At 54.7% G+C, this 23,079-nt stretch overlaps 1 protein-coding gene across 5 annotated transcripts in view; it reads left to right on the forward strand.

The window, feature by feature from the left end:
• Window positions 1–6,039: 6,039 nt before the first annotated feature.
• The window catches only part of LOC105463781 (hyperpolarization activated cyclic nucleotide gated potassium channel 4), a 52,076-nt gene continuing 35,036 nt past the window's right edge, over window positions 6,040–23,079 (forward strand). For all 5 annotated transcript variants that reach the window (XR_011626379.1, XR_011626380.1, XM_071101072.1 and 2 more), the window contains exon 1: window positions 6,040–7,439. Coding sequence is in view for 3 of the 5 variants with exons in the window: in XM_071101072.1 (XP_070957173.1) it covers window positions 6,655–7,439 (785 nt within the window). In the remaining 2 variants the exon portion in view is untranslated. The remainder of the gene's footprint in view (window positions 7,440–23,079) is intronic.

Below are 23,079 nucleotides of genomic sequence, written 5' to 3' on the forward strand. Positions count from 1 at the left end.
ACCCGGCCCCATTTGCAGAGTCTCTTCCCCCATCGCCCAGTCTAGTCTGTCTCTTCCTTCTTTCCCTTCCTGGCGCCTCCAGCCCAAGCTGTGAAACCACCCTCAGAGGCCCCTGTCTGAACCCACTTCATCCCTGATATATTGTGAATTCCAGACTTTGAAAAGAGGAGTCTCTGGTACTTATTTCTTGGCAGCTCTGCTCAGTTGGCACCTCAGGGCCTCTGCCTCCCAATGCGTCCCTCTCTGGCCTGGCTCTGAGTCCAGGTGGCCCAGACGTCCTGGAGCCCCAGAAGGACACAGAGACACAGTCCAGACCTGGCTGAGCTGTCAGCACATCTTCCTCCAGGCTCCCCGGGGTGGGAGGGGGAAGAGGTCCCACCCGGTGCCCTGGCAGAGTCCCCAGGGAACAGCCGAGCGTCCGGGATGGTGGGGAGTAGAGAGATCAAGGGCAATGCAGCTGGGGCTGGCCTGGAGATGAAAGGGCTTTGGGCTCTGCTGGGCTCCAGGTGCTCAGAGGTGGAGTCCTGCACAGAGGCAGGGGATAGAGAAGAGGACAATACGATAGCTCATGCTCCTAGATCCTAAAGAAACCAGGCAGAACTGAAGAGAAAGCAGATGGCAAGCCCAATAGGAAGCTGGGCCTGTAGGGGGTCTCTTGTTCACTAACACCTTAATGTGATGGGCATGTGGGCTCCCAGGCCTTTTTTATAGCAAGTGTCACCTACTGGGGTTGAGGGTGCTAGGAGTGGGGGGGATCAGAAGGACCGAGTATAATACAGCAGGACTTTCTCTTAGGGCTAGCTTAGGGCAAAAGCTGTTGCAGGTGAATTGGACACCTGCCCCCAGCCCTATCCTCGATGACCCCACTGTGAGAATGCTGCAGGCCTTATCCATGCCAGGCTACTCCATTCACTGTTTCCTCCATAATAAGCACGCACACACACACACACACACACACACCATTTTCCATTTCCTCCAGGAAACCCATCTTGACTCTATTCAAGAGGATCATTGACCCGAGCTTCTGAACCACTCCCTCTGACCCTTGATTACAAACCTCTGGGATGATCTTTTGCTGCTTTGACCAGACCAGGTACCGCGCAAACTAGGGCATATCTCTGCCTTCTTGGCCTTCATCCATGTGTAGCTGTGCACAGGGCTGGGCACCCAAGGGCTTGGTCAACACTGGCTGGCTGGTTTGTTTCCCAGAACATCTACATCCAGTCTGGTTGCTCCCTGCATGCCCCCTCCCCTTCCAGTTTCTTTTTCTTTTCTTTTCTTTTTTTTTCTTCCAGTTTCTTTATCAGGAAGCCTCGGGACAGAAAACCCAAGGGCATGGTGCTGATTCTAGTATTCTTTCTTAGAGGCCTTGTCTCCAGGTCGGGACTCCCAGCGGGAAGTCTATATGTTCCTGATCCCTGTCCAGCCCTACAGAGCAGACCCGCCTTGGGGGAGAGCAGAAGGGCAGGACTGTATCCACACTGAGCAAAAAGATGAAGCGGCATGTATGTATGGATACCACTCCCCACCACCCCCGCCTTCTCAGAGGGTCTTGAGCACAGGGTCAAGGGTGTGGCCTCTGAGTTAGCAGCTGCCTATACAGCAGGGGTGTTCAATCTTTTGACTTCCCTGGGCCACACTGGAGGAAGAAGAATTGTCTTGGGCCACACATAAAATATACTAACATTAACAATAGCTGATGAGCTAAAAAAAAAAAAAAAATCACAAAAAAATCTCATAACGTTTTAAGAAAGTTTACAAGTTTGTGTTGGGCTACATTGAAAGCTGTCCTGGGCTGCATGAGGTCCGTGGGCTGTGGGTTGAACAAGCTTGCTATAGAGCTTGGGGCCACAGCAAGTTCCTGTCCCAGAGAGAAGGAAGTCTGTCTTCTGGAGACCCAGCCAGGGCTTGTCAGGGATGGAGAGTTGAAAGGAAAGAATCTTGTATAAAACATCCCTTTCATCCCAACAGAAAGTTTTAAGATGACGATATGACCTAAATTGGATTCCAAAGGCCAGGTGCCTTCCTCTCCACTGGGTAATGCAGGTTTCATTCTATCATTTCATCATTCAGTGTTTACTGAGAACTTACTACAAATGAGATGCTATGCTAGGTGCATTCATTTGCTCTTATAGTCTTAGCAATAACTTTTGAGGTGCATATCATTAAACCCATTTTACACACGAGGAAGATTGAGGCATACACAGGCAGTAACTGACAGAGAAGTATTTAATTCTCCAGCTTTTGTTTTTCAGTCTCATGCTCTATTGTTTACAACAGGGGTTCCCAGACTTTTGGAACTTACAGATCAATAACATTTCAAAAATGATTTTTGGGAACAAACACAGAACCCAGTGCCAACTTTTTATTTAGCCAACGACATTGAAAAAACAGCATCTTCCAGCACCATGATTTCATAAAAGGGCATTTTAACACAGAGAATGTGGCAAGGATTTAACCTTAGAATAAAGACAGCCTTCTAAGAAAGGACAGTTGGCAACCTTACCCTAAAATATCCAACATTGTTCTCTCTCTCTCTCTCTCTCTCTCTCTCTCTCTCTCTCTCTCTCTCTGTGTGTGTGTGTGTGTGTGTGTGTGTGTGTGTGTGTCATTTCATTTCAAGCAGAACTGGCCAAAACTTTGGCATTGCAGGCTGTGGGAGCCACTGCCCTACCCCAGAGCTGCCTCTCCAAGCAAGAACAATGTCCTCTGCCCATAAGCAAATAAGCGTCCAGAATTTCCCATCCCCCTCTGCCCATCTAGGTCCCCCACAAATAAGGTCTGAGGTTGATTTATACAATCAGCTACATTCTCCACTTCTACTCCCCGCAGGTCTTCTAACTTTCACTGATATTCAGTGTCCGTTCCAGGGAAGGAAACCCATCCTCCCCAGTCCCCTTCTCTCTTAGACTCAGATGTTTTCTACGTTTGCATTCCAGGAATACCCAGGTCTGCTGTAGCCCTGCAGCAGCCCATTTGTCTCCAAAGTCCCCTAGTCCCCCACCCATGGTTAGAGCAGCAGGTCCTCTCCATATTTCAGTCCTGAGACAGGGCCTTTCCCTTGCTGGGGTCCCCAGGGCCTGGCTACCATGTTATCAAAGGAACCAGAGCAGACCCCAGGCCTCCTAGGCATTGCTGGAAAGGAGGTGTGAGACCCGGGTGGAGCAATGGGGAGATTATAGAATGTGGGGGTCCTATTTATTCTCTCTCCATTCTTCACTTTCTTTCTCCTTCTCCTTCCTCCACCTGTGCCTGCCCCCTACCCCACCTGCATGAGCAGATGGGCAGTAGGGCACAGCCTGCCCTATGGAGCCCTTGTTTGGAATTCCAGCTTCACCATTTTCTTGCTATGGGGCATTTGGCAAGTCACTTAACCTCTCTGTGCTTTAGTTCTCTTGCCTGCAAATGGGAGTAAGAATGTTAGGTTGACCTATGTGAAATCGCCAAAATTTGACAATATTGGGCTCACAAAAATCAAAATTTCATGTGGTTTAACAACCACAAAAAGGTGTAAACTATAAAGTGTTGGATATACGTCTCTCATCAAGTCTGGCCCCCTCCTCCAGGAAGCCCTCCCTAGCTACTCCAAGGCCAGCAATAGCTCCCTCTGAAATCTCTCATGGTTGGGGACATGATTTAGTACACATTTATTTGCTGTCTTCAGTTTTCCTGCTCTATTTTAATGCCCTATTCCTGAGAATGAGTCTAGCTTCCTCACAACTTGAAGCCCAACAAGGGCAAGACCTGGGGCTCTTCTTCCTCCTCTGTCCCCTGGACTGTTGGCGTACCATCAATGTCCTCCATTAGAATTTCCACATAAAGGAGACAGGAGGAGCTAGACCTCATCAGGGTTTTCCAAGGGCCTGATTTATCTAATAGTCATTGCTGCACCCAAAGTTGGTCCTAGACAGTGGTGAATGGGTGCCACTAACGAAATTGAGGGTGAGTGAGGTGCTGGTGGGGAGGAATTAAGAGACCCTGACCCCTGGCCAGCCTGTGGCAGCAGTATCCCAGGAAGCAGAATCTTGGTCTTATCCTCCATCTCCTCCAAGCATCCCCTCCAATGCCATTAGCTAACTTCTAGGGTCCCTCACTCATTTGTAGAGTTGAAACTTATTGATCTGCTTTCTGTCCACCCTTGTGTTGGTGGAGAGGTCCCTGAGATAAGGTGGACCTGCTCCACCCTCAGGGCACAGACTGCACTGTGTAATCAGTGCTCAGGGTCACAGGAGCTAATGGACCATGGGAACCAAAGGCAGGGACATGGCCAAGGTTTTGGTGACTGGGAAAGGGTTCCCAGAGGAGCAGATGTCTCTACCATAGGTCACGGGGAAGGCTATATGGGCTGACTTCCTGAGCGGGGTTAAGGCAGACTAACTCCCAGCTAGACAAAGAAGCCCAAAGAAGTGTGTTAAATGGAGGTCTTCCCTCCTGTGGCTGGTAGACCAGGGCGGGTTGGGCTCACAGCTCGTTAAGAACACTTCTTCTCAAGGAGACCCAAGGACACTCAGGGATTAGGCCTCCAGCATCTGTGCAGAGAACTGTCAGCTCAGAGCTGCTCAAAAGTAAAAATGCCAGCTACCAGTGATGTCATCACCCTAGTCATTCCTCCCACTGTGGGAGGTCCTGTGGTTCAGTGGGTAGAGCAGAAGAGCCCCTGCTAGGCTGCCCACGCCCCCATCCTGCCCTCCAAATTCCTACTCTGGATGGAGGAGGGGGAAGTGGCCACACTGGGCTAAGAATGAGAGTAAAAAAATCAATTGAAGAAAAGCTTGATGTTATTCCTCAGACAGATGGCAGAGCCAGGGGACCTTTTTGCCTCCCTCCTGTGATACTTTGCTGTGTGTCCGCTCCAGCATTAACCTCGGCTCCAGCCTTCCATGGACAACCCCCTCCCCTTAATGCCCAATCTGTCCCCCTCTCCATTTCTGAGCTAATCTGGGGTATCAGGCTGTCCAGGGTGTTGGAGAGGGGTAGGGCTATACCTTAGGCTGAGCTAGTGAAATCTGTCCATACGCCCGGACACTGTACACTGGGAGAGACTGTGAGAGAGGACACACAGCTGGATCCTTGGCGGGGGGGAGGGAGGGGCTGGGCTGCGGACTGGAAGGGAGTAGGGGCTGTGCAGCTGCTTGGGGGGGCAGGTAGGGCACTGGGTGGAACAGGAACTTACCCAGCGTGGGTCCACATAGGAGGTGTCATAATTTGGATGGGAACACAGGGAGAAGGGGCTCCAAAGCCAGTTCCAGAGTGCCGGGGCGTCCGAGGAGCCGGCCCAACCGCTCCCCGCTGCAGCCGGCTTGTCCCTCTCTCGGAACTACCGAGGGAGAGGCGCTTGCGGAGGTCGGCGTTCGGATCTCGCATCCGTGACTGTTGCCGGCGCATTTCCTCGAAGTCTTACCTCGAAGGGCTGGGTCCCACCCGCGCGCCCTGTGAGTGTCTCCCTGTTTCCCCACGCCCTCCTTGCCTGGCTGCTGCGAGGCTTTGCAGGGGAAAGACTGGCGCGGGGTTCGCCCCCTGCCCATGTCACAGGAAAACCCTGGGAGCCTCCCCGACGCGGCGCATTTCCGGAAACCCCTCCCCAAGCGGGTTGCGGGAAGGCCGGGACTCTGCATCCAGAAAACCCGGTCGCTTTCCAAAAGGAGAGTCGGAGACCCAGCTGAGGGGCAAACATGCCAGGGAAAGGCGAGCCCAGAGCTTGGTGATGGAGAATTTGGGAAGCTACCCCGCCCCCTTCAATCTTGGGATGGGGAATTCGCAACTGAAGCCGGAGCTCTAGACTTGGGGCGCGCTTCCAGCTTGGCCCAAGAAAGAGATTTAAGGGCGCAGCAGTACGGACACCTCTCACCCCGGCTCCGAAGGTCTAGCGAGGGTCTAACCCCGGCCCCTCGCCAGGCCCGCCCCCCGCCCCCTCCCAGCCCCTGGCCCGTGCGCCGCTGCCCCTTTAAGAAGCCCAGGTAGGCAGGCCCGGCTGCTGGAGCCGCTCCTATGGCAACCCGCGAGCTGCGGCGGCTTCATGAATATTCCGGGGCGCGGGAGCCCGAGCGCGGCCGGAGGGCGCTCCGGGGGAGGCGGCCGCTGATGTAAGCCCGGCGGGTCGCTGGGCTCCGCTTGGCTGCGGCGGGAGCCCCGGGACGGGCCAGAGGGGCCGGGCCAGAGGAGGCGAGACGAGGTCGCGGGGGGCCAGCCACAAAGTCCGGGCGGCGAGACAGACGGACAGACAGCCCTCTCGCGGGACGCACGCCCGGGACCCGCGCGGGCCGTGCGCTCTGCGCTCCGGAGCGGTTCCCCGAGCGCCGCGGCCGCAGAGCCTCTCCAGCCGGCGCCCATTGTTCCCCGCGGGGGCGGGGCGCCTGGAGCCGGGCCGCGCGCCGCGCCCCTGAACGCCAGAGGGAGGGAAGGAGGCAAGGAGGTAGCGCGGGGTCCGAGCGCCCAGCCCGGCCCGGGAGGAGGCGCAGCGCGGCGAGCCCGGGGACTCGGAGCGCAACTGGGAGCCTCCCAGCGGCGCGCAGCCTGCCCGAGTATGGGCGCCTGAGGCGGCCCCACGCCGGCGGCGAAGGACGAGTCCCCACGGGCGGACTGACCGGCGGGCGGACCTGGAGCCCGTCCGCGGCGCCGCGCCCCTACCCCCGGCTCGGTCCTGCCCCTGGCGCCATGGACAAGCTGCCACCGTCCATGCGCAAGCGGCTCTACAGCCTCCCGCAGCAGGTGGGGGCCAAGGCGTGGATCATGGACGAGGAAGAGGACGCCGAGGAGGAGGGGTCCGGGGGCCGCCAAGACCCCAGCCGCAGGAGCATCCGGCTGCGGCCACTGCCCTCGCCCTCGCCCTCGGCGGCCGCGGGTGGCACGGAGTCCCGGAGCTCGGCCCTCGGGGCAGCGGACAGCGAAGGGTCGGCCCGCGGCGCGGGCAAGTCCAGCACGAACGGCGACTGCAGGCGCTTCCGCGGGAGCCTGGCCTCGCTGGGCAGCCGGGGCGGCGGCGGCGGCGGCACAGGGAGCGGCAGCAGTCACGGACACCTGCATGACTCCGCGGAGGAGCGGCGGCTCATCGCCGAGGGCGACGCGTCCCCCGGCGAGGACAGGACGCCCCCAGGCCTGGCGGCCGAGCCCGAGCGCCCCGGCGCCTCGGCGCAGCCCGCAGCCTCGCCGCCGCCGCCCCAGCAGCCACCGCAGCCGGCCTCCTCCTCCTGCGAGCAGCCCTCGGCGGACACCGCTATCAAAGTGGAGGGAGGCGCGGCCACCGGCGACCAGATCCTTCCGGAGGCCGAGGTGCGCTTGGGCCAGTCCGGCTTCATGCAGCGCCAGTTCGGGGCCATGCTCCAACCCGGGGTCAACAAATTCTCCCTAAGGATGTTCGGCAGCCAGAAAGCCGTGGAACGCGAGCAGGAGAGGGTCAAGTCGGCCGGATTTTGGATTATCCACCCCTACAGTGACTTCAGGTAAGGGGCCACAGCGATGATCCTGTGGGTGCCCTGCACGGTGCAGGCATGCCTCCTCCTGACCCTGCCTCCCAGCTGGAGTTAACTTTCCTTCCTTGCGCTGGGAGCTCCAAGAGAAGCAGGGCGCCTCTAGGCTCCGAGACACCCCCAGGCCCCCTCCTGCACCGCGCTGAGGGAACTTTCCTGTGTTCTGTCACCGGTCTTCTCGGGTCTGGGCTGCATTGGAGACAGAATAAAAAGGTGTTCTAAGCCTGGCCTACCCCTGCCGGCAGCCAGGATAGGGCTCTGCCACCTTAAGCCACACATTCCTCCTCCCCCTTCAAGGCTGCAGAGTCAGGATGGCCATCCTAGAGGCAGCTCCGGGTCATTCAGCCAGCAGAGCAGGGCCATGAAGAGAGACAGACCTCTTAGCAACGGGCCAGCTCCTCGGGTACTGACAGCAGGCATTATTATCTGCTTTCTGGTGCCCTGGCAAGCTGCGGCTGGGTCCCTGGAGGACCGAGGTCACTGGGGCCTCAGGCCGGGATGAAAACCCCCTGCATCCACCGTAACCCTGAGCTCAGCTCCTCATGCTGAGTGGTGGGCCAGGAGCAGGCACCCTGGGCAGCTGGCATCCGGAGCGGCAGGGCAGAATGACCTTGCTCATAGTGATGGATGAAGATGCCTGGTGTTCTGATTGATGAGCCGCTGTCCTGTACCCCATGCTTGTCCAGTGGCCCATCCGTAACCCGGAGACCCAAGCTCCAGCATCTGCTTGGTCTCTCATGGGCCACTCGTGGGTCCCCAAACAAGGTATGACCGCCAGTCAGGGAGAGGGACCCTGCCCCCTTCCACATCACCTGAGTCAGATGCCACTAAACAGCAGATACCACTGGGAGCTTGTGGACATATTTGTGCAAAAAGAGGGATTGTTGGTTGTCTCTAGGGTTGGGATAAGGGATGCCTTTACCTAAGTCAAGGTCCTGAGGTTCCCTAGTGCCCCTCTGGGCTTTCCTGATACATGAGATTGTGATGAAGGTCTGGGAAACACTTTTCAAGCTGGGTTTAATTCTCTCGTTCTCTTTCTCTGGGCCCTGCCCCCTACTTATCTCCCTTCCTTGCCTACCTTGCTTGCCTGCCTATAAAAATGAGCATTTTGCCAACCCAGAGCCCTCTTTGCAAACTCCAGGGAAGCTGGGTTTGTAATGAGAGCAAAGCCATTTTCCATCCAATGAGAGAGATTTCTCGCACTGGGAATGACCAGTCAGACAACACTCGGTGGCTTAAAATAGGTAGTGAACAGAGCCCCTCCCCCCTTTTTTCCTTTGAGAGACTGCTCTTCCTAACCCTAATATCTCCAGGGTTCCCATTCCCAGAGGACTGGGGAGACCAGAGGGCAGGGTAAACAGACAGCCATAGTCATCAAATTGTATGAGTAAATGTGGGACCCTCCCATCACGAATGGTAGCTAGGTTCCCTGTGCCAGGTTCCTAAAGAGTAGACTTGCCTCTGGCCAGTACTAGACCCTGAGGATCCCGGGCTGAGCTAGAGGAGTGAGCAGGAGCTAAAAAACGGGTGTCCTGCGTTTTTTCTCCTGTCTCTCAACTCTTCAGTGGTGGTGATAGGCAGTTCCAGTACCAACCACTTGAGATTGGTGAGGGGTCCTCCCCTCCCTGGCCCAGGTCCCTGCTGTCTTTGTTGTCAGAAAGCATCTGTTCAGGGTTCTCATCACCAAGCCCTTTGCCTGGGGAGCCTACAAGAGGTCAACCCCAGGCATGCCCATCCTCCCTCAGCAGCAAACATTGGCTGGGGACCCTCTGGATGCTGGGCCTGGCCCTTCCTGTTTCCCTTACCTTGGATGGTGAAGAGTGAGGACTGGGTCGATTTCATCAGATAGGATCCTTTTCCCCTTCCTGGTCTTACCCCATTCTTGTGTGTCTGTCTGTAGTCCCCCTGCTGCAGAGTCTCCCACTAACTGCAGGCTGTCTGGGACATGGCTGCAGGAGAGGGTGTGGGGATAGGGAAGCAGGGATACAGCAGAATTGTTAAATGGGCAACAGGAAAGGGGTCAGAGTGGGCTTTGAATTTGGGTTTGTGCAACAAGCAACAGGGACTGGTAGCTGCAAGTGGCACGACCCCTTTGCACAACCTTGTAGCTGTCTGGAGCTGGGTGGGGTGTAAGGAAAGAAACCCAAGAAAGACCATCTGAGCGTGTCTGGAGGAGTGGTGGCCATGCCTTTCCTGCTTCTAGGCCAAAACAGCTAGTCTTATTCTCAGCAGGTCAAAGAGGCAAGAGCCTAGCTAAGTCTTCTAAGCTTAGAAAACGCACCACTCGGCCGGGCGCGGTGGCTCACGCCTGTAATCCCAGCACTTTGGGAGGCCGAGGTGGGCGGATCACGAGGTCAGGAGATCGAGACCACAGTGAAACCCTGTCTCTACTAAAAATACAAAAAATTAGCCGGGCGCGGTGGCGGGCGCCTGTAGTCCCAGCTACTCGGGAGGCTGAGGCAGGAGAATGGCGTGAACCCGGGAGGCGGTGCTTGCAGTGAGCCGAGATCGCGCCACTGCACTCCAGCCTGGGTGACAGAGCAAGACTCCGTCTCAAAAAAAAAAAAAAAGAAAACCCACCACTCAACCCTACCTAACCCACCCTACACTGACCAGCACCCCCAGCCTCAGTCTCTAGAGTTTTAGCCACTGGCCTTGGGCCTCTGTGTAGCCACTTGCCATTGCCCACCTTAGGCTTCACAAGAGCTTCTGCAAGCATTGCTCAGGCTAGTGAAGGATTGATTCATCATTTTGACGGGCAGGAAGCATTGATCCAGCAGAATTGGTTTAATAAAGAATTGCCAGCAAACCATGATAGATTGAGTTTGCGGTTTGGAGTTCAGGGCTGGCTGTGATGGACTGCTTCGGGCATCTCCCCTTGCTGGGGAAGGAAGGCTGGGTGCCTTTCCCAGGAGAAGGGTGGGCTGTGCTTTGAGGGACCAGCATAACCTGTGCCATGGCTAATAATAGGCTTTTCTGGGCTGCCTCTGCTTCTCATTACTCTACCTGCCCCTGATCCCACCCCCCAATAGAAAAGAGACCATGCCCTGGCTACCCCCATGGCTCCTCCAGGCTCCCTGGGCTTTTCTGGCTTCCCCTCCCCTCCAACTCCCCATCTGCCTTTTGAAACTTGTTTTTGTGGTGTGTTAAGAGAAGAGGCTAGGATGATGCAGACCCTCAGGACATGGCTCCCCGGGCTCCTCCCCAAGGCTGGCTGTGCTCTTAGGTCCTGGATGGGTCCTTCCTTCCACACAAGCTGTGTCCTGGAGAACCTGGAACAACAACAACAACAACAACAAAAACAGTATCTGGATAATCTTGTTTTTCTAAGAGGAGAGAAAAGAAATGGAACCCCAAGTGCAGATGTAGCTGGTTGTGTTCCCGGAAGCTGGTCAGGCTCAGGGAGTCAGCCTGGGTGTGTGTATCTAGGTGTCTGTCTGAGCGGGTGTCTGTCTGGGGGCTGTGTGGGTGGATGTGGAAGCTGGTGGGGAAGTCCCTATGTGGAATGTCAGTTCCGGAATTGCTGCTGCACCCCCAAAGCTGGCTCAGCGTTAATAATGGAGGCAGGCAGAAGCTTGGCCTTTCTCATCCCCCTGTCCCTACCCTCTCCTAGACTGAGCCTCCTGAAGCCATGAGGAAGGGAAGGCGAGGGTGCTTAAAGTGTCCTTTCCTTGGGGCAGAAAGAGCTGGGCTCTGAAATCTTGGAAACTGGGCCAGTGGCCTAGCAGGTCCCAGGGGTGTCCTGAGCTGACTTCCTTCTGCCTGCTGGTCACTGGCACCCCGTCACTGCCATTACTCACCTCCTGTCACCTCCCCAACCCTGACTGCTATAGAGCCCTGCATGGGTTATGAGCCTTCTTTGAGCCCCAGTTTGCCCATTTAGAAAATGGGAATCTTGTTGCCTGTTGCCATGTCAAGCACAAATTGTACAACTATGGTCGCCCCACCGACAGCTCTGCAGTGAGCTGAGAGAGCAGCAGTGATGCTGTTGTGAACCACACCTCCTCTGCCCTCACAACTTCATTTCCTTGGTTTTGGGAAGATCACATGGACCTCTGTCCTTGGCTCAAGCAGGGGTTCTGAACCTTCTTGGGGTCAGAGATTTCACTCCATCCAGAAGGATACCCAGGTATCCAGACACATAGAGTGTGGCACTTGATTTCTGGTCTGTGGCCTCCAAGGTTGAGGACCATCTGGGGGCTCAAGGTTGTGAACCCCTCTCTAGGCCGTCCCAGAAGAGAGCCTGGGCCTGGTGAGAGGCAGGCACCCACCTTCTCTGGAGCCTGGCAATGGGGGTCTCTTTGCAGTCTGGGGCTTGGGCCTCCCATTGCCAGCAGGATGGAAACAAAAACAGGGCTCAGAGTTGGATGCCTGAGGAAGGAAAGGGGTTCTGCCTGGGCACTGGTTTCTTTTCTGTTTCCTCAGTCCTACCGCCTCCCACCTCTCTCCCTTTGAGTCCTGGGAAGGACTGTTCCGGCAGGAGGTGGAAAGGAGGAAGAGGCAGCAGCCTGACTCTGGGTCTGGGGGTTCTGAGGCCCCTTCTTTCCTGGGCTTTCTTGGGGCCATTTCCCAGAAATGTTGTTAAGACTCTCAGTGTGCAAAGCCAGGCGGAAAGGAGCCGCAGGCTGTGCTAGAGGGGGAAGGGTGCCTAGTTGCAGAGGGGAATTCCAAGGTGAGCTGCCTGGGCTGTGCTTTCAGCTGGCACAGTGGGCAGCATGGCTGTCTCTGGGGATGAGATGTGTCCCACCTGACAAGGCAGGGGCTGCTGGAGCTCAGGACCGAGGTGCTCCTAGGATGCTGGGTGCACAGAAACCCGATAGAGGCAGAGAGCCAGGACCCCCATACTGCCTGGCTAGAGAGACCTTGGCTCCAGGTTCTCCCTGCTGCAAGGCTCAAGCTCCTGGTCTGGTGGCTACATGATAAGGCTGGGGGTTACCTTTGCCCCTGCTTGGCCCTGCCACACCAGTTCCCTTACCTGCTGTGAGCTTTGAGGCTTTTTGGCTGCCAGGTAGCCGCCTGCCTCACACAGGGAGCTTCCAACTGTGCTGACCTTTCTCCCTGTCCATCCACCCTCCTCTCCCATGCTTTAGGGCCCACTGTCCCCAGGGCCTTGTGGGATGCCCTCTCAGGCCACCCTGGCTGCCATCCATCTCTCCCTGGCTGAACACCCTGTGGCATTTGGACGGAGCTCTATGTTTGTTACAATGCAGCTTCTCCTGCTGTAATGTCATCCGACTCACCTGGAGATCTTGTTCAATAGAGATTCTGAATCAGTAGGTCTGGATGGGGTCTGAGATGCTGCATTTCTCATAAGCGCCCAAAGAATGCTAATGTGCTGGTGCCCCGACCAGGACCATGCTTGGAGTATTGAGGTTACTGTTCATGCGCTTGTTCCATGCTTAGCCCAAGCTCCCGAACTGAGCTCCCTGAGGGCAGAGCTCCGTTTTATCTCTTTGGCCTCAGAGCCTGTGGCCTCTGTCCTCAAGCTCAGCGTGGCAGGATAAAGTCTGTGAACTGGGCTGAGCCAAGCCACAGAGGTCTGCCTGCCAGTGTGGGGATGTGGGATTCACAGCTTGCTCTTCCTCCTTTCCTGCACTGCTGCTTGGACCCTGCTGGTCCTGCATGCTGGCTTTTGGGATGGGTGTAAACAGGAAGAAGCTGGGTGACCAGAGGACCCTCATTAATCCATCCTGTCCCACCACTTTTGCAGCTTTTCTCCCATCCAAAGGGCCAGAGGGGTGGGCCTGGCTGGGGAGAAGGGGCAGGGAGTACTGTGACTGCTGCGTTGCAATGAGATTTCTGGAAAGGAGCAGATGTCGGTATGAGCGCAGAGGTGACTGAGCAGGGGAGCCAGCGACTCTGACAAGGGCCAGCTGAGAGGAGGACAGAGGCATCCAGGCCTTCTTCCCAATCTTATGTCCTCCTTCCCTGCCCCAGGCTATGCCCAGAAGCCTCCCCTGAGGGCTGGGCTTGCCTGTCACTTCTCCGTGCCCCCTCCTACCCTGAAAAGCATTAGCTTCCGTACAAATGGTGGGGCTGAGAAGTGTCATTGCAGCCTGAGTGGCCCTTGTGCCTGCCACAACACTGGCCACCATGGGGGAATTCACTCAGAGCAGAAGGTCCAGCCCCAGTCCCCTGGGGGCTTGTCATAGAACTGAGGAGGCAGCCGGCTCCTGCACACGCTCACTTGGCTCAAGGGCTCTTACAAAGCTGCGACTGCCAGTTGCTAATTAATAGAAGGGCTACCGAGGCTGACCAGACAGTCTTGCTTTCGCCCATGGGATGCTGAAGAATTCACATTTCCCAAACAGAGGGCCATGGGCCGGCAGGGGCATTGTGTTGGCTTTGGAGAGGATGTTCTCTGCCAGCTAGGCTTCTTTACTGAGGAAGCATTGCCAGGGCCCTAGAAGTCTGCAGTGCCACGGGCTGGGAAGTCACTTGGAGACACTGTACCATCAGCACCCACTCGGGTCTGAGGCGGAAGGCAGCACAGAGAGGTGGTGAGCTCCCCGTCACCATGGGCGCTCAAGATAAGACTGAGCAGTACTTCAGTCAGAGGTTGCCAAGCAGCATCCCTTGCACCGAATACAGCACCCAGATGTGCTCTGTTTGGCCAGCATAGTGTGTCATAACAAATCTGAGCCAATGTTTTTAAATGGAAAGATATAACCTGAAAATATGGCTCTTGGGCTTCTTTTGAAAAACTGGAAACTCTGGCAGCCCTGGCCGCACATTCCCACTCCATAGCAGGGAGCTGAAGGAGACACTAGAGGCTGCCTCCTTTACATCGGCTTTTGCTCTGCAGTTGCACAGGTCCCCAGCTGTCGCTAAGGCCACTGTCTTACACCCAGACACGTCATTCATGCCATTTAGCTGCCTGACCCCTGTAGGCTTCAGAGTTTACAGCCCTAGACTCAAATCAACAGAGACTAAAAGCGGGGTTCTTTAGGTGGGTTCACAGATCAGTAACCACCATTTACAAAGCATCTACCATGTGCCAGGCTGTGCTGGGAGCTCTATATCTCCCGTTTCATTTATTCTTCACGATGGCCCCCAAATAATTTTATATCCCGTTTACAGATAAGGCTCTGACGAGGAAAGGAAAGAGAGAGAGAGAGATCCCCCAATCATGCAGCCATGAATATCAGAACTGGAATTTGACACTCCTCCTTCTTTTATGTTAGTGTTTAAAAAATTTAATTACACGAGTAGTTCAAGAAAACATTCTCCTGAGAATTAAAACATTGAGGAGGGGCTCAGAAAGGGATAGTCAGCAGGCACAGGAAATTGATCAGGTGTCGGAATATCAGATCTGGAGAGGCCTTAGCAAGCCCCTGGCCTGGAGCCTTTGTTTCATAGATGGGGAGCAGAGGAGCCAAGAAGGGGAGCACCTGGCTCAAGGTCACAGAGTATGCCAGAAGCGAAACCAGAGACCAAGTGGGTGGTGTCATGTCTGTCTGCAAAGGTCTTCAAGCTTAAGTCCACCCCCAGCTTCCCAGCCAGAGGGTTCGCAGAGAAGGCTTTCCTGAATGGTCCTGTCAGTTGGAGCTTTTTCTTGTCACTCTAGCTTCATACGTGTCTTTCTGGGATGATAGGTATTCTCAGGATCCCATCATAATTTAGGCTGCTCCCATGAGAAGGTAGTCTTCCCCTTTCTGAAGGTGCAGAGTCTGGTGACTGAGACATGCTGTCCTGACCCCAGATCTGGGGTTGCTGTTTCTGAGGATGCTGGGCTGGGAGGCTGGCTCACCTCCTCTTCCTGGGAAGGTCCTGACTGCTAGAGACCTTTGGGGTTTGGGGACCATGTCCGGGTGCCATTAATGCCCCTGTTCCTGGATGGGGGTGATTGGGGTTCAGAGGAGAAGGGGTAAGTGGCCAGTGGTATCTTTCTCTGATCCACTAGAGAAATGGCCACGTGATCTATTCATTATATACTTCAGAAAAGTCAGGATTTGGAGTTGATCTGTGGTTTAGGATTCAGTATGTGACCAGAATCAGGGCTCATTCTGTGACCATGGCTAGAACTCAGTCTCTGACAAAGGTTGGGGCTCAGTTTGTAACCAGGATTGGGGTTCAGTCCATGGCTGGGTTCAAGGCTAAGTCTGTGGCCAAGGGAAGGGTTTGGTCTAGGGTCGGGAACTGGCATCCTTGTGCAAAACCTTTGAACCAATTTCGGTGCCCTTCCTGAGGTACCAAGGTTTGGGGCTCTACCTTTGTGCCCTGCCCCCCTTTAGGAAGCTTTCCCTAAGTTTCCTGAGCCCCTATTCCTCTTAGTATCTGAGCCAGCTGCCTCTGGTCCTCTCTGGGAGGTAAAGTACAAATTATAAATAAACAACCGTGCCACTGCTGCTGATGCCAGAGTCATCACATCTCACACGTGACAGCTCCCCACCCAACTCTGCTCTCTCATTGTTTGGGGCTGGTGTTTGGTGTTCTCAGCCAGGCAGCAAGCTCAGGCACCCTCAGGGTCAGGGCTGGACCTAGAGCCGTGCCAGCTGGATAGAGGGACTCCCTCCACCCACTGCACCCCCAGCTCTGGGCTACCACAAATTGCAGAGCGAGCAGCGGGGCCTCCAGGTCTGATCACGGCAGCTGCGGGGGCCTGATAATTGGCTGCTGATGATTTTGTGTCTGTCTAAGCATTTATCTGTGTGGGTGGATGTGTTATGTCTGTGTGAACGAGGCTTTCAGAAATTAATACATAATGGGGGCTGGCTAATACATTATCCTCTGGGCTTGGGGAGAGGCAAGCTAAGGGAGTCATGCCCTCCAGAATACCGTATCACCCATTCCAAGGCTGTTTTCACCATTAAGGGGGCTGGAGGTGGCAAAGCGGAGAGTAGGGTTCCACTTCTGGTTTATGGGAGGGCCGATGAGCAATAGATCAATGTGGGTTGATGGTCAGGGAAGGCATCCTGGAGGAAGTGACTCTGAGCTGGAGCTGAAGGAAAGAGAGAACCATTCTGTGCATTTTCTTGGAAACTTGAGCTGAGGGCCGCCTGGCTGGGGTGGGTGTTGGCAGATGCTGGGGGCTGCTTATTCAGAACCTGCCTCTTTTAACCTGCACTCCTTAGTCCCTGCCCTTCACCCTCCAGGACTCTAAGCAGGCTGCCTGTGCTGCCATCTGAGTATGTGTGGTGTGTTTGCCTGTGTGTGTGTGCATCCTCGTCCTAGCTGTGCAGCCTTTGAGAAGACTCGCTTCTCCTGCCGTACTAGGCCCAGAAGGCAGATGTTGCCTGCAATAATGTCACTGAGCGTGTGGCCTGGAGCCCAGAAGTAATTACCCTGCAGTTCCCCGTTGGAGGCTAGAGCAGCCCCTGTTAATGATTAATGTGAGTCCCCAGCCACTGTATGCCAAAGCCAGCCACGGGCTTCTCCCACCTCCAGTATCCTCAGAGGATGTGAGGGCACTTGTTCCCTTCCCCAAAGACAGGAAAGACCCTCAGGTCCACAGGTCCCATCCATGCCATTAACACCTTTTAGAAGAAACTTGGTCCAGCAGGGGAGACTGCCTCTGGGGCCTGGCTTCCTGCAGTGTGGGGGCTGGCCCGCCCCAGATCTCTGGGTCCTGCATCTTGAGCCAGCCTGGCCCAGAACTGCCCACCCTCCCACCCTCAGTTTCCCCTCCTGAGTCTCATCCTGTTCTGCTGGGTGACCTCAGCAAACTCTTCTCCTCTCTCAGTGTTCAGGGTTGGGGCTCAGTCTGAGGCTGAGAAGAGAGCAGAGCTAATTGACCAAATAGGTATTGAGCTCTGAATCCTGACCCCATTAGCACAAATTGAGCTAGCAGGGCAGGGACAGCGCTGCTGGCCAGTAGAGCTTTTGAGAATCTCCCTCCCTCTTTCTGGCTCTGTCACCGAGGTCCAGCCAGTCATGATCCTAGAGTTCTGCAGCCCCTGGGGGCCAGGCACACGTGGAAGATCTCTTACCTAGGGGCCAAGTTTTGTGGAGGCTTTGCCGGCCCTTGTCCTGGGGAGCGGGGCTGGGGGTCTTCCTGGCATGTTGTGTCCTATTGGTGAGGCCTCTTGAAGGACCCCCTCCATTAGGTCATGGCCTCCGTGGAGGGGATGCCAGGCTTTCTTTCCTTTGTTTCCGGGGCATCCTTCCCAGGAAGTGATGCAGCAGGAGCTTAATGAAAATGAACTGAAATGCCATTCTGGAAAGGGCCTCAACCATGCTCTCCTCCCAGCCGCCCCTCCTAGGGAGCAGTCCCCTCCTGGAAGCTCAGACCTGGCCTCAGAAGAGCTCAGGGTGTGAGGACTCATGCAGATTGCAGGGCGCACTGGATGACTGTGGGTGGAGGGGCCCTGTGGGATGGGCCAGCAGGATCATGTACTCTGGGACTGGCAGAAGAAGGAAACAGGAAAAGCTGTTCAACGTGTCCCAGAGGTTCTGGGGCATCATCATCCCATTGGGTTGCTCTGCAGCTCCTGGGGACAGAGTGTAGGGGACAAGCCTGTGAATCCAACCAGTAGAACACTTGGCTCTGTGCCGCCCAGCTGTATGGACTTAACTGAGGCCTCACCTCTCTGGGTCTTGCTTTCCTCCTCTGAAAATGGGACCAGAGAGGGGTTGGGTGTTAGCAAGATCCCAAAGCCTAAATTGGCAGCTGCTGAAGAGTCACCTGGGTGCTTATGTGACCACAGATGCTCGGGCTCCCTGGGTGAGGCCGGGCAGGTACAGTTTTAGGAAGTACTCAGGTGATTCTGCTTCTATCACTTTGGGAGCCAATGAGCTGGACATCCCTAAGGCCCCATCTGTGTTAACAGCCTGCAGTTCTCTGATTGCACTGCATTTGCCTTAGCCCTACAGTGGCTCCCCAGAGCTTGGGGTAAAATCCTGCCTTCTTAGCCCAACATCTAACCCCATTGGTAATAGGCCTCCCTCTCCAGGGAACTTTTATACCCTTTTTTTCCTTGTGGGTTGTGAGGAGTCAAAATCATAACATTCTGAGGCCAGGAGGGACCTCAGAGAACATGGCCCCACTCACCTTCCTTGTTAGACTGTGTTTTCCTGGATAGAAGGCAGCACAGCACGTTCCCTCTAGCTCTGTGTCCCCAGATGCCCCAGAGAATCCTTGTTATTTGCTCCCAGGCTCCATCCCATCAAAAAGGGACAGTGTAGACCCTCCCAGAGTCAGTATTTAGCTACTCTTTATAGGGAAGCCTTCCTGTGGCCTCCTTGTTAGCCCCTTCCATGACCAATGCTGCCTACCTTAAGAAGTTCTGCCCCAGGCCAGGCACTGTGGCTGACTCCTGTAATCCCAGCATTTTTGGAGGCTGAGACAGGATGATCACTTGAGCCCAGGAGTTAAAGATCAGCCTGGGCAACATAGTAAGACCCTATCTCTACCATAAAAAAAAAAGAAAGAAAAATTAGCTGGGCATGGTAGTGTGTGCCTGTAGTCCCAGCTACTCCAGAGGCTGAAGTAGGAGGGTGACTTGAGCCCAGGGAGGTTGAGGCTGCAGTGAGCCAAGATTGCACCACCACACTCCAGCCTGGGCTACAGAGTGAGACCCTATCTCAAAAAAAAAAAAAAAAAAAAAAAAAAAGCCAAAAACAAAGGAGTTCTGCTCCAAATCCATTTCCAGTGCTTCATGTTGCCCCTCAAGCCTGTGTCCTCCCACCGCTGGCAGTGCCTTCCTGCGTGAGCAGGTGAGCTCTCCCACCTAATTTCCCCAGAGGGCGTGCTCCCATGCTACTCCACAACAATATTCTATTTTGGTTCCAATCTCCTGAGTGGGAGGACAGAAGGTTTCTGGGGGGGTGGTGTTGGAGCCTTCTTTGATTCTTGTAAGCTGGACTGAGAAGTTCAGTTCTCCAACTGCTTGTTCCCTCCCCCATCTTCCCCGGTGGTCTTGTCCGCTGGGTGAAGCACAGAGAGGTTAGGCCCTGGCCTCAGGGAGCATAGATCCGGGCAACTAGGAGCACTGTGGAGCAGATGTCCCCTGCTGTGCAGTTTGGGGGGGGGTGTGTGTGTGTGCGCACACGTGCATGTACATGTTCACTGGTATGTTTCTGCATGTACAAACATAGGGTCTCCCGAGGAGGAATTAGCCCATCAGATAAACAGTGGGTTTTCATCTCAAAGTATTTCTTTTGCCCAGGCCTGTCCTCACTGTGCTGTTGAGAAGGTACGGTTGCAGTCCCTTTCTCAAGGAATTCTCTTCCTTTATAACCTTCCCAGCCCCTCGTGTACCCTGGAAGAGCTCTGAGTTCTCAAGCTGGCATTCAGGATGTCTCCCACATTCTCTTCAGAGCTGGGAGCTGAGGTGTCAGGGTTCCCTGAAATGCGCGTTCTTCTGTGAGTGAGCTGTCGATCTGGCCAGCTGCCCTTGGCTGACCTCTTTAGCCTCTGCACTGCAGAGATTCATGGAACTCAGCATATCTTTGGAGATGTCTAGCTTGCTTTGTGCCAATGGGGAAACTGAGGAAAAGTCAGTGAAGGGAAGGGACTTACTCAAGGTCACACAGCAAGTTAGAGACAGGGATGGGACTAGAACTTGAGAATCTCAGGCCCCTGACCTGGACACCTTCCATCACATACCATGGGCCTCCTTCCTGTAACCCCTGGGCTCTAACCACAGTGCTGTCTCCTGACCAGTGGACCTACTTGGGTGCCTGCCTTCTCTTTGACGCTTTAGTACCCAACAGGGCATGCTGCCCCCTGCTCCTTTCTGGAGCAAGCCTGGCTGAATTTCTCCTCCCCCCTGGCTATCCCCAGCCTATGGGATACAGAGTCAGAGATTCTGCATCAACCCTCTTATTCCCTTCCCTTGGCTCATGGCCCCATCTGCCCATGGAGCTGGCCTGGATTTTCAGCTCCCCTGTGAGGTGTGTCTGTCCATCCTCTATACTGAGGGCTTCTTGAGGTGGGACCATTTTGTGTTCCTCAGGATCCTCCTACCTCTCAGGCCAGGACCTGCATCTTAATGGACATAGAATAATGATGATGAGGATGATGATGATGATGATGATGATGATGGGGATGATGGCCCACTTGAATTGAGTATTTATGCCATAGAGCATATTGTAAATATTATCTCATTGGATCTTCCTAGACTCCTGTGAAGTGAGGATTAACGTTCTCATCCTGCACATTAGAAAACAGGCTCAGAGAGGTTAAGTGATTTGCCCAAGGCCTCACAGCAGAGCACCTAGGCACCATACATCTACAATAGCCTGGCCACAGAAATGTGGTCCCTGCACCAGCAGTCTCAGCATCACCTGGGGGCTTGTTAACAGTGCAGATGTTGGCCCCACCCCACAGCCGACTGAAGTCCACCAAGTCTGCGGCTCAGAAAGTCCCCAGGTGATGTGTGTGCACATTGCAGTGTGAGGGGCGCTGTGCTGTATGGCTGAAGGATCACAGGCCAAGAAGAGAAGACTGGGTCAGCTGTCACCCTCACATAGCTCACCTTCTCCTTGGGGAGAGGCTGAGGCCAGCTCTCACTGCATCATGACAGGCAGGACCTCAACCCAGGATGAGGAGGTACCTTAGAAGAGGCAGGGGTAAAGGGTCATAATTGGGTTTTAAGAAAAACAAAACGAAACAAACTTTGTTCCTTAAATATTGATAAACATAGAAAAATTGGAAAATAAAGGTACACCCAAATCCAAACAACCCGCCTATAAACCAAGCCCCAGATGCCCTTGGCTCTAAATCGGACTGTGTCTGAAGCAGCCCTAGGCAGCCAAGGGAGCAGCTACCTGGGAGCCCTGTGATTCTGAGTCAGAGATTTTGAGGTGGGTTAAAAATAGAGCCCTAGTGGCCAGGCAGGGGTGGGAGGAAGACAGCAATTTATCTATTGTGGTGGGGAGACCCTGGGGTCAGGGAAGAATAGCGAGGGGAGGATGGGCAGGAAGGAGGCAGTGGGTGGGGGGTGTATTTCCCTCCAGAGACCTGAACTGAGCACCCAGCCTGGCTCAAGAAGGCTGTGGGAGGTGATTTCAACCCTGAGGGTACAGGGGGAGGCTAAGATGCCAGTCCCAGGACACAGGCAGGGAGGACTCCAGCTCACTCCGGGACAAAACACTCCTCCCACCACCAGAGAGGCAGCTCTTTCTAGGGTATGGGATGGTGAAAGGGGCGAGAGTGGCTCTGCCTCAGAGAATGGCAAAGAGGAGCTAGACAGGTACGGGGTGCGGAGGGGGAGTAATAGGTGCTTTCAAACAGTTATCAAGGTGTGGGGAGGGGAGGCAGGAAAGGCATCCTCATGCGTGTCACATGTGTGTGTCATGGGCTGGCATGCATGTGATGTTAAGCTATCCTCCCTTGCCTATTACACCTGCTCTTCAGACGACTGCCCTCTCTCCAGCTTCATCATTGATTTCCAAAACATCTTCTCATCCTGACCTCCTGGTCATGGCAGTGGCTTTGCCACGTATTTCTGCTGACCACTTAGGAGCTGGGGACCACTTAGGTCTGACCGCTTAGGAGCTGACCATTTAGGACCACTTAGGTCTGGGGACCAGGGTCATGCTCTCCCCAACACATGTTAGAGGACCCCTCACAGCACAGGCCATTGTTTAAAGGTAGATGAATGTTTCTGATTATAAAGGTAATATCTGCCTGTTATGGGGAAGGTGGAAAAGGTAGAAAGGTGAAATGGAGAAACTCAGAGTCACGATATTCCCACCCTTAGAAATCATCAATGTTAATGATTTAGTGAATTCTTTCTTTGTTTTATTTTTGGCAGTCTTTTCTTCTTCTGGCAACAGTCTTCCATCCGTCTGTCCGTCTGTCCATCCATCCATCCGTCCATCCGTCCATCCGTCCATCCATCCATTTAACAATAAGATAACGTTACTGAGACTCCTCCCCACCCGTTGCCCAACTGTGTGTTCCCATCTTGGAAAAGGAATAGAAATCATTACTGCCCTTGGGGAGCTCACAGTAGCGGGGAGCCCTAAGACTCCTCCTGGGTCTGTCTGGTTGGGGAATGGAGGGGATTCTGGGAAAGCAGTGGAGTTGCCTCCTTCATCCCCTCCCCAGGGCTCCTGAGTCTCGGTACTAGGCCTATTTGGGACGAAGGGAGAACCTCTAAAATCCCCTGCGGTGGAGGTGGGGTGGAGGGGCCGAGGAGGTACACCCATAATGAGGGGGCTTATTATGGGTGGTTGGTTCTGCCCCCACTGCCTGCACAGCTCAGGCTGGAAACGCAGTCAGGGCCTTGGTTGCAGTCTTTAGCCACAAGGTCTCCCCACCAGTTCTTTCTCATCCCATCCTGTCAGAGACCCCAGGCCCCCTGTTTCTTCTGGCCCATGTCTGTCCACCTGCCTTCTCTCCCACTTTCAATGCCTCCGCTCTTTCTCTGCCACTTTTCCACCACGATCCTCAGCACCTGGTGGGGCCACCTCCCGAGGGCTGTTGCTGTGAGTCTTGGGGGTTTGGATATACTAAGTTCTTCTCTGATCGTCAGAGGCTTGTGGAAGCCTGGTGGGAAGGAGTCTGTTTCTGAGGGCTGCCGCGTCATGTGGCTTCTGCTGGGCTCCCTGCCACTCAGCCTTTGGCACACACTCCTGAGGCATGCATGGCATGCACGCATCTGTTCACCCATTCCCCATCCACTCATTTGTATGTTTCCACCCATTCACGTATTTATCAGGAGCT

Source organism: Macaca nemestrina, chromosome 7 (assembly GCF_043159975.1).
Source record: "Macaca nemestrina isolate mMacNem1 chromosome 7, mMacNem.hap1, whole genome shotgun sequence".
In the NCBI taxonomy this organism is placed as follows: Eukaryota; Metazoa; Chordata; class Mammalia; order Primates; family Cercopithecidae; genus Macaca; species Macaca nemestrina.